Source organism: Cetorhinus maximus, chromosome 5 (genome assembly GCF_964194155.1).
Source record: "Cetorhinus maximus chromosome 5, sCetMax3.hap1.1, whole genome shotgun sequence".
In the NCBI taxonomy this organism is placed as follows: domain Eukaryota; kingdom Metazoa; phylum Chordata; class Chondrichthyes; order Lamniformes; family Cetorhinidae; genus Cetorhinus; species Cetorhinus maximus.
The window spans coordinates 59,004,992-59,022,437 of NC_135883.1; the positions used below are offsets into that span (position 1 = coordinate 59,004,992).

The following is a 17,446-nucleotide window of genomic DNA, read 5'->3' on the forward strand; positions in this document are numbered from 1 at the left end:
TTTCAATATAAAAGAAAAAAAGAGAATTGGGAACTCAGGACTGCCATCGGCGGATCCAGAGGAGTGAGGGAGGCCAACATGGCAGCAAATCCAATGCAGTAAATAATCCAGTAAAGCGGGTCCAGCTGAGAGAGGGATGGGCACAGGGAGAGGACGCCTCTCGAGGCGAGAGGGGAAGGGGCAACAGGCAATGCTCTCGCTCACATTTACAACTTATTTTATGGATATATTTCCCGAAAAAATCTTTCATTTTCCTTCTAAAATTCTCCTTCTGGGCCAGGCATTCAAGTTCACAAAGTACTTCTGGAGCAACAGTAATCAAACAAAAAAGTTAAATCTTTTCCAATGGTTTTCTTAGTCTTTTATATTTGTCTGATAAATTATTCTGTGAGTAAAGTTTAAAGTAGAGAAATTTGGGGTAGAGAGAGAAGAATGCGGGAGAAATCCAGTTTTATTTGTCTCCCTTAGGTTTTCTTTAAATGGTTCTGAAGTGTGTGCCTGTCTTTGGCTGTCATTGCGCATGTGCTTTTTTAAAAAAAATAAAAAAGCTTTATTGTGCAGAAGAAGTTGGGATTCCAGTAGACCCAGAAGAACCTGGCCTCCCACTGCAGGACAACAACATGATAGGGCAGGGGAATGAGGGAAAACTAATTATTGTTGGATTTGTGGCCACCTGGCCAGCACCGAGCCTTCCATTTCTTTAAGATCCTTTACTACAGGCATAGAGCGAGTTTGCAAATTCCTGCTTCAAGGACAGTTCGGTTTCTAACTTAAATCTTTCAATCTGCTGTACCTTCAAGGAGTCCCTGAAAACCAAAAAGTAACTCTCGAGAAAATATCAATAAGAGCCTTTGAAAAAAATATATTTTAGCCCCTGCAACAAATATAAAAGCTAAATACTGTGGATGCAAGAAATCTTAAATAAAAACTTTGCAAACTTTAACTCAATTTCTCTCTTCACAGATACAGCCAGACCTGAGTACTTATGGCATTTTCTGCTTTTATTATTGCATTTACCAAATCTATGCTCGCTTTCATTTATCAACCCATACTTTTCTAAGCGCCAATTAATTTTATCCCAAATAATTCTCAAAGTTTCCCCACCACCGGAATTGGGCTAAGTTGTTAGGTTTATCTCTTTGCCCGTTTTCAAACATAATAAATGTATTTGATGAGATTTGTGCATATGAAATCAATTTCGTACTTTTTGCCAAACAGGAAATTTAAATTAAACACAGCATCAGAAATGACTGCAAGTTGGAATAAACCAAGTTTCTGGAAATAAACAAACCAGCCTTCTCCAAAATTTGAAATATTTGCAATTTTAGTCTGCACCAACAGAATAAAAACGCAGTATTTTATCTATTATCTGGAAACAAATATCACAAATACCTTTGTCCAATGGCACAGTAGCTCTAAGGCAAATGTCACCCACAAACCAAGTCCATTAATAAAATGGAAAGTTGATGGTAAATGCCATTTAGTAATAAAATGTATAATTTAAAACTGAAGCACAAGGCCAAGGTTGCAACATCAATACTAAAACTTGTTAAATTCAAATACACAATTAAGGGTACATTCGAGGCAGAATTTTTCAGTCGGCATGCGGGGGCGGGCCCGTCACGCCGACACGTAAAATATCATGCAATGACTTTGGGCATGCGTCCCGGCGTCATTGTGCTGTCTCACGATGTTTTGTTTGGTGGGTGTGCGCCAAAGTTGGCTGTGCGCTCACCGATATAAATGTCCTATTAAGGCCATTAAGAAAGCAATTTATGTAATTAGCAATGCTTCACTTCCAACCTTAAGGATGGCAGGCAGGCGAAAAGCGCAAGTGGCTGTCACGTTTTGTAGGAAACCTCAGCCATGATCGGGATGAGGTTTCCTAAAGTTTCAAAATAAATAAATAAGTTTCCATAAAAATAAAGACATGTTCCATCTCATGTGACACAGTCACATGAGGGGACAAGTTTAAATAAAATTTCAAATCATTTATTTAATTATTTTAATATCCATTCAATCTCTCTGAGGCAACCAATTTATGCAATATTGGCAATGTCACATTGCAGTGAAGTAAAATAGCTAGACAAATAGATTAGGATAAGTGGCCCACATATCAATTTCAAAAGGAGGTTATGGCTAACTGTATAAAGCACCAATAGGACATTTTCCCATATTGGTATAATGCTTAGAAAAAAGTAGAAGCACCAGAATACATTCCCAATAAAAAAAGAAACAAGATCAATGAAAACCCTGAAATGAATTCAAAAATATTGGAAGAACTGCCAATTTGACAGGGACAGAGTTGGTGGTGGGGGTTGTGGGGGGGGGGCTAGAGGAGAGAGATGAAACCCATTTAAGCAGTTCCTATGCACATACACAAATGGAAGTACATCAGAAGGAAGAATGCAACCTTCACACTTAGTTGTGGTAAAGCATCACCACAACATATATAGTCTAGTGCACATGATTCAAAACCTGACATAAATAGAATGGAATAGAATTGGGCAATTTCTCCTTAAGACTGCATCAAGGCCTTTCAATAGCTGATAAATTCTATCTCATTCGTCATGAACATAGCAACGTAGCCCTGATAGGTGATGGAGGGGTGGAGCCAGTTAAAATAATAGCAGGGCCTTCATTGGACATTATGTTGCTCCCTTCCCATCAGGTCCTGCCATTAACCTAAGCTGCAGAAAGGGAGTGGGAGGTCTTCCTTTAAATATACAGATTGAGCCCCATTTCTTTAAATATTTGTTTATAGGGGAAGAATTGTGTGCTATTAATTTCAAGTGCTTTATAGCTATAAAGAATGAGTAAAATTACATCCAGTTGAATTCATTTACAATATTACAAAACAGATGTCATGCTCCTTCCTACTTCTGAAAATTCATAGGTGTGTAGGGCAGCAGCTTGAACTTAATGGCTTTCAGGCATCAAAATCCTGTAACTCCCTTCCTAACAGCACTGTGGCCGTACCTTCACCACATGGACTGAAGCGGTTCGAGAAGGCAGCACACCACCACCTTCTCAAGGGCAACTTGAGATGGGCAATAAATGCTGGCCCAGCCAGCAAAGCCCACATCCTGTGAATGAATAAAAAAAAGCTGAGACCACCTGGATACAAATAGGGAGGGGTTCCAAGCAATTAAAAGTCACACTGGCGAAGTACTGCTGTACAGTCAGCACAGATTTCATTTTAGCTGAAATATTGTTTATTTGCATTCAATACACTCCAAATGCTGATCTTAAGAATTCACTGCAGAGCTACTTAATTGCACAAGAGTATACCAAAATGGTAGATCTCCACTGGGGTTAGAATTGAGTGAATTGAAAGCATCTTCAACTTGCGAGAAGATTTTTTAATACACTGTTACATTAGATGTACAAGTGATTTGATTTAGGATGGCTGCACCTCAATAAGAAAATGACAAGACAACAAGATTGGTGATTATTGATTTCAATTCACGCAACTTAAATGAGGTACCCCCCAAGTAATGACAAGGGCCGGTTAGCTCAGATGGTTAGAGCGCGGTGCTAATAACGCCGGGTTCGATCCCCGTGCTGGCCACGACGATTACATGAAGCAAGCTGCTCATTCTCGTCCCCGAAGCCGTTCATTTACCTATGTTAAATCAGCGGTGCTTGACTTACTGCATCGTGATGTAACAAATCTAGCCAAGTAATGACAACCGCATCCTCTATTCAGAAAAGAACTCCAGCATGAACAGAAGGTACATTTAAACCAAAAAATGCCACTCATTCACCTCAAGTGAATTCACCATTTTTGCAAAGACTTGTATGTACACACTTCTTTGCTTAGCCTCCTCAGCTTCTAGCAGCCTAGACAGGTTGCTAAATCAATTTTCTACAAACATCAAAACACCAACCACTGAAAAGGATTTTCTCCACCATATTCTTATGTCCAACTCCCAACATTAAATATCTATCTCTGAATAAATTTGCATTAGCTAAAGTTACATTCAAGTCTGTGGCATTTTGCCTTCAGCTCGCCCCTGATGTTCGGGGTGATTTCAGAAACCAGCAATATCAAAATCAGAACAAAATGGTAAATGCAGTTGGCAGCAGTTATTTATTTTTACCTCAAAGGAGGAACAAAATCATCTAATGGAATGGCGATCCCAGCTACCAGATTTAGCTGGTGCCTTTCTGTATTAAGCAAGTGTCAGGGAGAAGATTTGTGTCTTCATACAGTCCACGATCAATGTGTTTTGTATGAGATGTGTATTTTCTTAACCTCCCAATTCAAATTATTGTCCCAATTTAAATAATTCCAGCAGCAAGCTTTTTGAGAGTTTTAAAACAAAGGTTATCAATTATCCCACACTTGTCCAAGAGGTTTAAAAACATGATGTCTCACTCACTCGCCTCACATACACAATCACTCTCACAAAGATTAGATAGAGATGAAGAAAAACATAATACAATTATAAATTGTCTTTGTCTCTCTTTCATGGCAGGCTTGTAGCTTCTTGGGTGAGTTGATGCTTTTAGTTCAAGGAAAGGTAGTTCAGGAGAAGGTCTTATTATCTGAGGATTCTTAGTAAGCTGCAAGGCTTCTTGTAGTTGAACTTCCAGGACATTGGTTCTCAGGTGAACATGAAGTTAGAAAATGGAGGGCTTATTTGAGGTGAATGAGTGCCATATTTATTTTAAATTTATACTCTGCAAATGCTGGAGTAATTTCCTCCCATAAAGAGGATGAGATTTTAATTTGGGGTACTGCATTCATTTGGGTGATTTGGCGATCATTTAAATCTTATTTCATCACCTTCCTATTGCGAGGTACTTGTGGCAACAATGGCTGTAGCTTCCTCGGAGTGGCAATCAGCGTCGGATTGTTGCTCTGTGCCCACTCACCTATGCCAAATTTCTTCCATGCCTGTCTCGCCTGACCTTCCAACTCAGGCCGGGTGAGATCCAGGCAGTTTTGCTGTCTCCAAAGTCCAGCACTGTAGAACTGAAGGAGGACACGCTGTCATGAAGAGATATTAATGTGTATAATATTATTGGAAATTATTTTTAAATTGGAATTGTAGTAGGGTCTGCATGTGTATCTTAACTGGATTAAAACCAGCCAGTCTGGGTACTTTGATATATAGCAGCTTTGAGATGTCAATTAGATAAGCGTAAGGAAGTTAAGAGGTAAAGTACAATTTGCACTTGTTGAATAAACCATTCAAAAGAATGGGTAAAATCTTACACCTAGCTGGAAGAAGCCAAGCAATGTATTTATATTGCTAATAAAATTGGTGGAATGAAAGGATTATTGTTAGGAGAGGTAAAATTTTAAAAACCTAGTAATGTAATGGAAAATTCACATTCAAAGGGGCAGCTAGGTATAAACAGAAGAGTTTGTGTGTGAGTCAGAGGCATTTAAGAACTAACCAGCCTGTAAGCCCACAACTATGTCTGCAAAGGAACCAAATTGAAAGGAACCTCGTTTTGAATTTGTACGGTCAAATGTGCTTTGCCTGGTGTCTGTTTAAAGTCTATGAGTTACTGTTGCTTTGGTGAAGATTTACCTGGGAGTGCTTAATTTGGGGATTTATTTAAAAGTTATGGTAGTAATTTGTAGAGATGTGTATGTGTTTAATTTGTTGCTAAATATTTAATTTATTTTTATATAAAAGACCTCTTGAGGCTTGGTGGTTTAATTCCTGAATTTAGAGCTGCATCTCAAACACACCAATTAAACTATAGGTTATGACAGCTGTTCAAGTTTCCCTCTGGGGTTTAAACAACTCAGCCTTTACCCACTGCTGTGTCATAACATACATCCCTTTCTTACAGCACTAGCTGCAATAAAGCAGGTAAGTTTGAAGGTCCCACTGAAATTGACAGGGCAGGGAGAAATTAAGTGTTAAGGTAAGTGAAAAGGATTTGGGGGATGGGTTGGGGTGGGGAACATTGACAGGAGGTGGAGCGGGCCGGACATCGGGGATGGGAGGGGTTGGAATTTCAGGGGAGGGGAGGGGGTCAGACATGGGGAGGGAGGTGATTGTGGAGGGTGTTGGGTGAGGAGTGCCATGGAGGGTGGGGGAGGTTCATCGGGGATGGGGGAGTCCCCTGGGGGGGTTGGGTCTGCGGGGACATCAGTCTGGGTCTTTACAATCTTTACTCAGAAATTAGAAGAGATTCTTCTAACTTTTTCTGGGTAACTATTGGTATAATCCAGGCAGAACCATCTGAAGTTTGCGATGTAAACCATATTTTCGGATGGTTCCCAGTGCAGCACGATTGTCCAGAGGAAGTGCGCAATTACCATGCAAATCCTTATCTGGGAACTTCCCAGATGGATTCTCCAGGTCATCTTTGGGGTACCCCTCCCCCAAAATCTGAAGCTGGGGAGCTTGAAGGTTGCGGCCCAAAAGGCTACCCAGACCTAAATTTCCTTAACTTATCTTTATTTGTTCACAGAATGTGGGCTTCGCTGGCTATGCCAGCATTTATTGCCCATCCCTAATTACCCTTGAGAAGGCGGTGAGCTGCCTTCTTTAACTGCTGCAATCCATGTGGTGTAGGTACGCCCACAGTGCTGTTAGAAAGGGAGTTCCAGGGTTTTGACCCAGCGACAGTGAAGAAACGGTGATATATTTGCAAATCGAACTGATGAGTGGCTTGGAGGGGAACTCCCAGGCAGTGGTGTTCCCATGTGTTTGCTGCTCTTGTTCTTCTAGATGGTAGTGGCTGTGGGTTTGGAAGGTGCTGTCTAAGGAGCTTTGGTGAGTTCCTGCAATGCATCTTGTTAATGCATCACTGCTGCCACTGTGCGTCAGTGGTGGAGGGTGTGAATGTTTGTGGATGGGGTGCCTATCAAGCAGGCTGCTTTGTCCTGTATGGTATCGAGCTTCATGAGTCTTGTTGGAGCTGCACTCATCTAGGCAAGTGTAGAGTATTCCATCCTGACTTGTGCCTTGTAGATGGTGGGCAGGGTTAGGGGAATTAGGAGGTGAGTTACTCACCGCAGGATTGCTAGCCTCTGACCTGCACTTGTAGCCACAGTATTTATATAGCTAGTCCAGTTCAGTTTCTGGTCAATGGTCCCTCCAAGATGTTGATAGTGGGGGAATTCAGCGATGGTAATGCCACTGAATGTCAAGGGACAATGGTTAGATTCTCTCTTGTCAGAGATGGTCATTGCCTGGCACTGTGTGGTGCCAATGTTATTTGCCATTTGTCAGCCAAAGCCTGGATATTGTCCTGGTCTCGCTGCATTTGGACATGGACTGCTTCAGTATCTGAGGAGTTGCGAATGGTGCTGGAATTGTGCAATCATTAGCGAGCATATCCACTTCTGACCTTATGATGGAAGGGAGGTCAATGATGAGGCAGCTAAAGATGATTGGGCCTCGGACACTACCCTGAGGAACTCCAGCAGTGATGTCCTGGAACTGGGATGATTGACCTCCAACCAGCAGAGAGTTCCCCCCCTGATTCCCATTGGCGCCAGTATTGCTAGGGCTCCTTGATGCCACACCTTGTCAAATGCTGCCTTGATGTCAAGGACAGTCACTCTCACCTCACCAGTTCAGCTCTTTTGTCCATGTTTGAACCAAGGCTGTAATGAGGTCAGGAGTTGAGAGGCCCTGGCAGAACCCAAACTAAGCATCAGTGAGAAGGTTACTACTAAGCAAGTGCCACTTGATAGCGCTGTTGATGACCCCTTCCATCACTTTACTGATGATCGAGAGTAGACTGATGGGGCTGCAATTGACTGGGTTGGACTTGCCCTGCTCCTTGTGTACAGACATACCTGGGCAATTTTCCAGGGTAGATGCCAGTGTTGTAGCTGTACTGGGACAGCTTGGCTAGGGGCGCGGCAGAGGAATGCAGTTCTCGAAAATCCAAAGTCCACAACTCTACAATAACTGCTATACAAAAAACACCTAGCAGTTTGCACGCCCCTAAATTCCAGATATGTTTGCACATCTGTACTATTTCATAGCAGCACAATTAAATATTATACTTGAGGAACAATGTTAACTGTTCTGCCGAAGGGCCATGAAGGCTCGAAACGTTAACTGATTTCTTCTCCGCCGATGCTGCCAGACCTGCTGAGTTTTTCCAGGTAATTCTGTTTTTGTTTTGGATTTCCAGCATCCGCAGTAGCTTTTAGCTTTTTGTTTTTATCCTAACTGTCTATGTTCAGTTCCATGGAAATGGCAACAATTACACCATTTTACAGACACAGCAATATTAGATGTAGGAAGAATTATATCTCCCCAGTTCCCCACAGGTAAAATTTTCATCCTAATTGAGCCCTTTGGAGAAAGGGCAAAAAATTGTTTGGGAAATAGCTGAAGGGGGAAAAAAAAGTAATGAAAATACTGTTACTTTAAATCTTATTTAATTCTACTTGCTTTCCAAAATAAAGATCAAAAAAATTGGAAATATTCAGCAGATCTGGCAGCATCTGTGGAGAGAGAGAAGCAGAGTTAACCTTTCAGGTCTGTGACATCACAGGCCTGCAACATGAATTGTTTCTCTCTGCATACATGCTGCTAGACCTCGTGAGCATTTCTATCATTTTCTGTTTTTGTTTCAGGTTTCCACCATCCGCAGTATTTTGCTTTTGCTTTCCAAAGGCACTTTTGACTTTATGTGGCTGGCATTCTCTCACTGTAAATTCTATTTCTGATGGTTTGAGATCCGAACTATACTTAGAGAAACGAGTCACAAAATTGTTGCAGCTGTTACTGACAGAAATCATGTGCCTATGACGAAAGGCATATAGGGGCATAGTCATTTAGCACTATTGGAGTTATCACGTGTAGAAACAATGAGCGAGTAAGATGTGCTTTTCATTTGACATCTACTTGCTAAGTTAGTCATCTCTGCTGAGCACCACTGGGCTTGGAGGTCATTTCTTTTGTGGTTACTGCATCATGGCTTGAGATCAACTTCATCTCCGAAGGAATGGCAATATATATCCAAGTCTGGAAGGTGCATGACTTGGATGGAAATCTTGCTCTCATGCACCTGCTTCTTCTAGGTGTATAGATCAGCTGCTTCATCACTACGCATTTAAGCTGATTCAAAATCAAGTGCGTGCAGCACATGGGATGTCCCAGGGGGACCACAAGGAAAAATGGATTAAGGGGGTGGATATCAAAATGAAAGCAAAATCACAATTTTCCCTCCCCAGTATATGACCAAGAAGGCTGAAATGGGATGAAGAGAGCAGGATGCACAAGATGCCAGAATCAGAGGAATGTGTAGTTCAGAGGAGGGCAAGTTTGTAGGGCTGGAGCAAGTTATAGGGAGAGGTGAAGCTGTAAAGGAATTTAGAACACGTGAATGAGGATTTTAAGTTTCTAGTGAGGGGGGCACCAGAAGCCAATGTGAGTCAGTGAGAGAAGGGGTGATTGGTGAGCAGGATTTTGTATGCGATGGAACACGAGTAGAATTTTAAATGTGGTGAAATTTATGGAGGATGAGCAGCTGGTCGGGAGATCTTTGTATTAGGGGAGTCTGAAGGTTACAAGACAGAGCTTCTAAGAGTTTCAGCAGCAAATGGGCTGACGCAGAAATGTTACAGAAGCTGAAGAAGGTGGGTTTGAAATAACAAGGATATAGAGTCAGAAACTCAGCTAGAGGTTGAATAGGATGCCACAGTTCCAAGGCAGTAGCTGCTGAGGAGGGTGGGGTCAGCAGCATGAGTATAGAGTTCACGGCCTGGGCCGATGATAATGTCTCTGTTCTTCCTAACATTTAATCAGTAGAAACTCTGGTATATCCAAATATCAGCAATCTAACAACACCGATCAAAGGTATGGCAGTTGAGGTCGAAAAGGTACTCCGGAGGTAGAACTGGATATCAGAATCATACCTGTGAAAGCTAACCCCAAGTCTTTGAATAATGTTGCCAAGAAGCAACATGTAGATGAGGAAGAAACCAAGGACAGCTCCTTGGTGGGGAAGAGAAAGGAGCCAGCTGAAATGATGGTCTTACTCTTAGTGACAAGGTCCTTAAGCTCCCTGCACTTGTTGGGAGGATAGAGTGAGCAGGTGATTGCTATTGAATGACATCTGCTAGAGATGCACGTGTAGTTACTGAGAAAGAAGACGGTACATCTTGTGTGCGAAGCTATCTGCATTCAAGTAGCCTGCTGAAATTTACTGATTAGATTCAGACATGAAAAATGGCCACTTGGGTGAAGCCCTAGAAAACAATGGTTCCCTCTGGAAAAACACTCCCGCAAGGCATCAATACTTACAACAGAATAGAAGGGAAAAATTCAATCGCAAAAAAGTAGGAACAAAAGACAAAATCTCCAAGGGGCAACAGTGCAGTATTGTGCAAGCCATAAATTATTTGTTTACAATGCCTTAAAGCAATTGAAAGCTTACATTATTATGGGATTTTTGAAACTAGGTATTTTTCTCTCACAACACAACTGACCGCTTCTGTAAGAAATTGCATTCAATAACCTGGAGTGCGCTTTTATGTACTCAATATCTTGGTTAGCACAACAAGCCCAGTTGTTCAATAGAAAAGCTTTGTCACTACACTGCACCACATGACCTGCTCAATTTCAGGAAGTGGAAAATACACTATAAAATTAGGCAAAATACTAGTCAGACTTACTGGACACAAAACAGTTAAGTGCAGTGTTAAGTACAAAAGGCGAATTTACAATAATTACAAACTTCACTATTCTCTTGGGAAAAATGAAAAGCAAGAAAGTGTTAGCTGCATGAATATCCAGCACAAAACCAACACTTCTGGAACACGATGTGTTACATCTTACAAGGTGGATTACTACCAGAATCCAATTTGTCCCTTACTCCTGACACTTTTACACCAAAGGATCAACTAGACCAAACTGAATAGGAAAAGGCATCCAAGCAGAAAAGCGTCAGGTATAATTCTTATTATTAAGAATTACAAGTGTCATTTTTTTTATGCAACAGACAATAATGTATATTTCCTGCAGCTTAAGCAAGCAGCAACAATTTGGATTTATATATCACCTCTAATCTAGTAAAATGTCCCCATGTTCTTCATAGTAGCATTCTCAGTCAAAATCTCTCACTGAGCCATATAGAGGCATCAGGACAGGTGATCAAACGTTTGGTCAAAGAGGTAAGTTTTAAGGAGCAACTTAAAAGGAGGGAATTATGTAGGCAGGGAGATTTAGGGAAGGAGTTCCATAGCTTCACTTCCTGGAAAGCTAAGGGCATTGGTGGAGTGATGGGGACTGAGGATCCAGAGACTAGAATTGGAGCAGTGATCACAGGGGCAATGGGTGTACAAGGCTTGGGCAGCCAAGTTTTGGATGGGCTCAAGTTTAGAGGGTGGGAGGTTTACTAGGAATAGTTGAGTCTAGAGATAACAAAAGCATTGACGAGAGTTTCAGCAGCAAAGGGGATATTTCAGATGCAAAAGTAAGCAGTCTTCGTGGCGGAGAGTATCCGCCGGTATGGATTCAATGGGCTGATGACCTCCTCTGTGCCATAAAGACTATGACTCTGTAACATGGGGTTGAAACTCAGTTCATTCAAATAGGATGCCACAGTTGTGAACAGTCTTGCTCAACTTCAGACAGTGGCCAGTGACAAGAACAGTCACTGGTTGGTGTCCAGAATTTGTAGTAGGGATCAAAGACAATGGTTTTGATCTTCCCAAAAATTTTTATAAAGTTAGGTGGAGAAGATTTCTACTCATCTAATACTGGATGTTGGAAAAGCCAGGTGACAAATCAGAAGCAGTTCAGGGGTTGAGAGGGATTGTATTGAAGTAGGCTGTGGAGTTGTCAGCAGCTAAATATTTAAAGTGGATTCCAAACTCTTCTGCACAAATATAGATTGGCATATTACAAATATGACCAAAACTTCCTAAATGTTACAGAAAAAAATTGTCTTGAAATGTCAAGTCCACTCTTTTTAAAACACCCACAAGGTCATGAGATTATATACTCCTGCTGCAAATGGTCAGATTATTCCGATTCAGTGATGAGGTATGCAAATATACACTTAGTGATTCTGAAATAACAATCCATTTAGGACTAGTTTTCCTTGGTACACAAACTATCACATGGTGTAACTTAAGTACAGAATGTGACAGATATTTATACATAACGTATGCAAAACTCACATGTGAAATCACAAGTAAGCTACATCTGAGAATTCAATGCTTCGGGCATTTAATGCTTTGCCATTCTCAGGTTCAATGAATATGACTGGAATGAAAGAATCAACCCTACGCTCAAAAAAGTTACTTCTCTGTTGGATGTTTACTTCATGGAATTGGAACAGTGTTGAATGTTGCACAGTTAATGAAACAGGACATTCACCATGGTACAACATGGTTATTCTTCAATAGAGCACATAGGCTATTTTAATTTCCTATGCTACCAAAAAAACAGCCAGCAAAGTCCCATGTAAATCTTTTACACATTATTGGCACTAAGATGGGAATGTCAAAACTCCAGTCAAATCTCATGATTCAAGGTGAAAGTTACATTTGAGAGCCCATCAATTACTCAATGTTTAAAAGTGTGGCATTGACTCAGACTAAAAGATGCCACGTTTGCCCTGTGATAAGTCAGCTGATTTCAGTCAGAGCCTCAGTATTCTAGACTGGTTGAACTCGAGGCAGGACTTCTCATGCCTGACAGCTATCCACTGAGGATACACGGATATTGCAGGAAGCCAACATTCAGTTGGACTACGAACACCCCAGCATCCTACCCCCAAGGCTCCCTATGAGAAGATTTCAATGGTTGTCGTGGGCCGATAATCCAGCAAAAAGTCTGTGCTCTTTAGGAAAAACGGGCGGAGGGGTGGGGGAGGTGAGAAGATGAAAGACAGACTAGATGAGCTCAAGCCACTCGACTCCACATTCTGGCGTTGTGACCAATGTCAGATACACTGCAGACTTGCTACAACTTCACTCGCTGGCAAGGGGGCGGGGGGAGCTGAAACACAAACATGTCAGTATTGGAGCAGCCAGGAAAGCAGCGAGTGGGCTGAAGCAGGTGGATTACCCAGCCCCCCCGCGCCCGTCAGTCAGTCAGTCTGTGGGTAAAAGGTCTCACCTCCACCCCGGTGTAGCTCTCGAAGAAGAAGAGGACGACACTCTGGTAGATAGTGTAGAGCCGATCGTCCATGATGTGGTAGAGGCGGGCGGGCAACAGCATGGAGAGGAGGCGCCAGGCCGCCCAGGTGAGAAGGTAAACCGGGGCCGTGCCCATCATCACAGCGGCCGGCAGCCAGTAGCGGAGCGAGTGAGTGTGGACGACGAGGGAGAGCAGCATTGTGGCCAGGAAAGGTTGAGGGGTGGGGGGGGGGGGGGAATAGGGAACCGGGAGAAGAGGAGGCCGGGGCGGCGGGGCACCTGCCTCAGGAGCGGGCCGGTTGGGGGGCGGGGGAAAGAGGGGGGATCAGGCAGGCGGGGAGGGAAGAAGAGGTGGGGACGGCCGGGTGATCGATGTCGGACTCACGGCCTCAACAGCAGGACTTCCACCATGTTGCGAGCAGCATCTCTCTCCCTCCTGCCTCCACCCCCCAGCATCGCGCCTGCTCATTGGCAGCGCCACCGCGACTTCCCCCATAGCAACGGGGGCGGAGCCAAAGTAAGGGGGCGGGGCCAAAAACTCACTGATTAAATAGGTTTTACCATGGACATTGTGAAAGAAGTAAACACTTGTCAGGCTTTTGAGCTTTCAGTTGACGTCAGTACTCCCTTGATAACTCAAATCTTAACTTATTATGAGCTTTACATTTATTTTTGAAGTATTAGCATATGATCCATTCAACTCTTGGCAAAATAAAGCTTGCATCTTCACCCATCAGCTCAGTTAAGTAATTAGGAAAGCTAATAGAATGTTATTATTCATAGCAAGGGGAATTGAATACAAAAAGAGGGAGACCTACAAAAGTAGGTAAACGCAGACTGGGTGACAGCTTTGCAGAACACCTTCGCTCTGCCCGCAAGCATGACCCTGACCAGCCGGTCGTTTGTCATTTCAATTCACCATCTTGTCCCCATGCTCACATTTCTGTCCTTTACTAATATCTCATACAAAAGAGAACAAAGAGTAAAACTGATTTTTCTAAATCAATTGAGTGTATTATTGTTTATACATTATTCGAGTTCCGGTGAAGCCCAGTGCAAACTGGAGGAACAGCTCTTAATCTTCCGATAAGGTATTTTGCAGCCTTCTGGACTTAATTTTGAATTCAACAACTTCAGACCATGAACTCTGTCCTCCATTTTGAACATTTTAAAAATATTTTTTTTTCTTTTTTTCCCCAAACCCCTCCCCCCAACAGGGCCAGCCTGTAACTTGTTCTTATGTTTTGTTTTCAGAGAGCACTGACTCTTGTTCTGCTTGTAATACATTCTGCCATCTGATCTTTAGGCCACAATTAGCACCTTCCTTAGTCTTTAACATTCCCTTTGTCTCGTGTCTTTGACATCTTTGTCAAATCTCTCCTGAGCTCCCACCTATCCCTGACTTTCTATTTTGCTCCACCTCTTCCACAGTATAAAATCCATCACACTTCTACCTCTCTTCAGCTCTGAAGAAGACATACAGACCCAAAACGTTAACTCTGTTTCTCTGTCCGCAGATACTGCCAGACCTGCTGAGTTTTTCCAGATTTTCTATTTTTATTACAAAAGTAGGGAGGTTATGCTTCAGTTGTACAGGGCATTGGTGAGACCATATCTCGAGTAGTGTGTACAGTATTGGTCACCTTATTTAAGGAAGAATGTAAATGCGTTGGAAGCAGTTCAGAGAAGGTTTACTAAGCTGATACCTGGAATGGATGGATTGCCTTTTGAGGAAAGGTTGGGCAAGCTAAGCTTGTATCTGCTGGAGTTTAGAAGAGTAAAAGGTGACTTGACTGAAACATAAGATCCTGGGGGATCTTGACAGGGTCGATGTGGAAGGATGTTTCCTGTTGTGGAAGAATCTAGAATTAGGGGTCACTTTAAAAATAAGGGGTCACCCATTTAAAATGAGGAGAAATTCTTTGCAACACTCTTCCTCAAAAGATGGTGGAAGCAGAGTCTTTGAATATTTTTAAGACACAGGTAGATGGATTCTTGATAATCTTCCACCCCTTGCTCATCGGGGGTGGGTGGGAATGTGGAGTTGAGGTTACAATCAGACTAGCCAAGATCTTATTGAATTGCGGAGCAGGCTCGAGGGGCTGAGTGGCCTACATCTGCTCCTAATTTCTATGTTCGTATGTATGAGTCAACAATAGCCACTTGTATTTATATAATATAAAATAAAATCAGAAAGTGCTGGAAAAACTCAGCTAGTCTGCTAGCATCTGTGGAGAGAGAAACAGTGTTAATGTTTTGAGTCCAATATGGCTCTTCTTTGGAACTGTTCAGTTTTGTTTCTCTCCCACAGATGCTGCCAGACCTGCTGAGATTTTCAAGCACTTCCTGGTTGTATTTCAGTTCTCCAGCATCCTCAGTATTTTGCTTTTACTGGTATTTATATACTGTCTTTAACGGCGTAAAGTGTCCCAAAGGCTTCACAGGGCTGTTACCAAACAAAATTTGGCATCAAGCTATGTAAGGGCAATATTAGTGCAGATAGCCAAAAGCTTATTCAAAGAGGTAATTTATAAGCTGCATCTAAATGCAAGAAAGAGAGATGGAAAGGTGAAGATGTTTAGGGAGGCAATTTCAGTTTAGGGATTTGGCAGTTGTAGGCACTATCATCAATAATGGAATGATTAAAATCAGGGATGCTCAAGAGGCCAGAATTAGATGTGCGCAGATATCTCAGAGGGTTGTGGGGTTGGAGAAGATTACAGAGATTGAGAGGGGAAAGGCCATGGAGGAATTGAAAACAAGGATGAGAATTTTAAAACTGAGTCATTTCTTGACAAGGAGCCAGTATAGATCAGTGAGCACAGGGGTGAAGAGTGAACTGGACTTTTTGCAAGGACAAGGGCAAAGTTTTGGATGACCTCAAATTTATGGAAGTATAATGTAAGTCCAATCAGGAGTGCACTGGAATAGTCAAGTCCAGAGATAACAAAGCCATTGATGAGGGTTTCAGCAGCGGATCGGCTGAAGCAGGGGCAAACTCAGGTGATATTACAGAGGCAGAAAAAAGGTAGCCCTGGTGGTGGCCTGGATACGCAGCTGAAAGAATGGCTGTTGATGGAGAAGCAATGAAAAATAAGGGATGCACAAGGGGTCAAGATTGGAGGAGCACTAAGATCGCTAATGATTATAGAGCTGGCAGAGGTTACAAAGATATGGAGGGGCATAGCATTAGGGGGATTTGAAAACAGGATGAAAATTTAAAAACTGAGACATTGCCAGACCAGGAGTCAGTGTAGGTCAATGATGGATGAATGGAACTTGTTGAAACTAGTATATGGATAGCAGAGTTTTGGGTGAGGGTGGAAAATGGGAGGCAACTACTTCAGCCAGAGATGCTGAATGGATGATCCATCTTGGCTTCCTCCTGAGATTCCCACATCATAGAAAGCGGTCTTCAGCAAATTCAACTCATTCTATGTGATATCAAGAAATAGTTGAGCGTATTGGATACAACAAAGGCTATGGGCCCCAAACAACATCCTAGTCTTAGTGCTGAAGGCTTGAGCTTCAGAACTAGTTGTGCTACTTGCCAAGCTATTCCAGTAAAGCTACAGCATTGACATCTACCTGACAATGTGGAAAATGCCCAGGTATGTCCAGCACACAAAAAACAAGATAAATCCAATCCAGCCAACTACCGTCCCATTAGTTTACTCTCGATCATCAGTGAAGTTTTTTTTATTCATTCATGGGATGTGGGGGTCATTGGCTAAGCCAGTATTTATTGCCCATCCCTAATTGCCCTTGAGAAGATGATGGTGAGCTGGCTTTTTGAACCGCTGCAGTCTATGTGGTGTAGCTATACCCACAGTGGTGTGGTGATGGGAGGAGTTGTCGACAGTGCTATCAAGTGGCACTTACTCAGCTGTAACCCATTCGCTGATGCTCAGTTTGGGTTCCACTAGGACCACTCGGCTCCAGATCTCACTACAACCTTGGTCCAAACATGGACAAAAAAGCTGAATTGCAGAGGTGAAATAAGAGTGACTGCCATTGACATCAAGGCAGCAATTAAGCAAGCATGGCACCTCAGAGCACAAGCAAAATTGAAATCAGTGGAAATCGGCAGGGGGTAACCCTCCACTGGTTGAGGTCATACCTAGCACAAAGGAAGATGTTTTTGTTGTTGGAGGTCATACATGTCAGCCCCCACAATCATTGCTATAGGAGTTCCTTAGGGCAGTGTCCTAGGCTCAACCACTGTCAGCTGTTTCATCAATGATGTTCCTTCTATCAGAAATTAAGATGTTCACTGATGATTGCACAAGTGTTCAGTTCTATTTGCAACTCCTCAGATAATGAAGCAGTCCGTGTCCACATGCAGCAAGAGCTAGAAAACAT

General features: G+C 42.5%; 1 protein-coding gene across 1 annotated transcript in view; it reads right to left on the bottom strand.

The window, feature by feature from the left end:
• Positions 1–13,549, bottom strand: part of agpat5 (1-acylglycerol-3-phosphate O-acyltransferase 5 (lysophosphatidic acid acyltransferase, epsilon)) — a 134,988-nt gene extending 121,439 nt beyond the window's left edge. The window contains exon 1 of the mRNA XM_078541908.1: positions 13,065–13,549. Coding sequence (XP_078398034.1) covers positions 13,065–13,283 — 219 coding nt within the window. The 5' untranslated portion in view covers positions 13,284–13,549. The remainder of the gene's footprint in view (positions 1–13,064) is intronic.
• Positions 13,550–17,446: the final 3,897 nt, after the last annotated feature.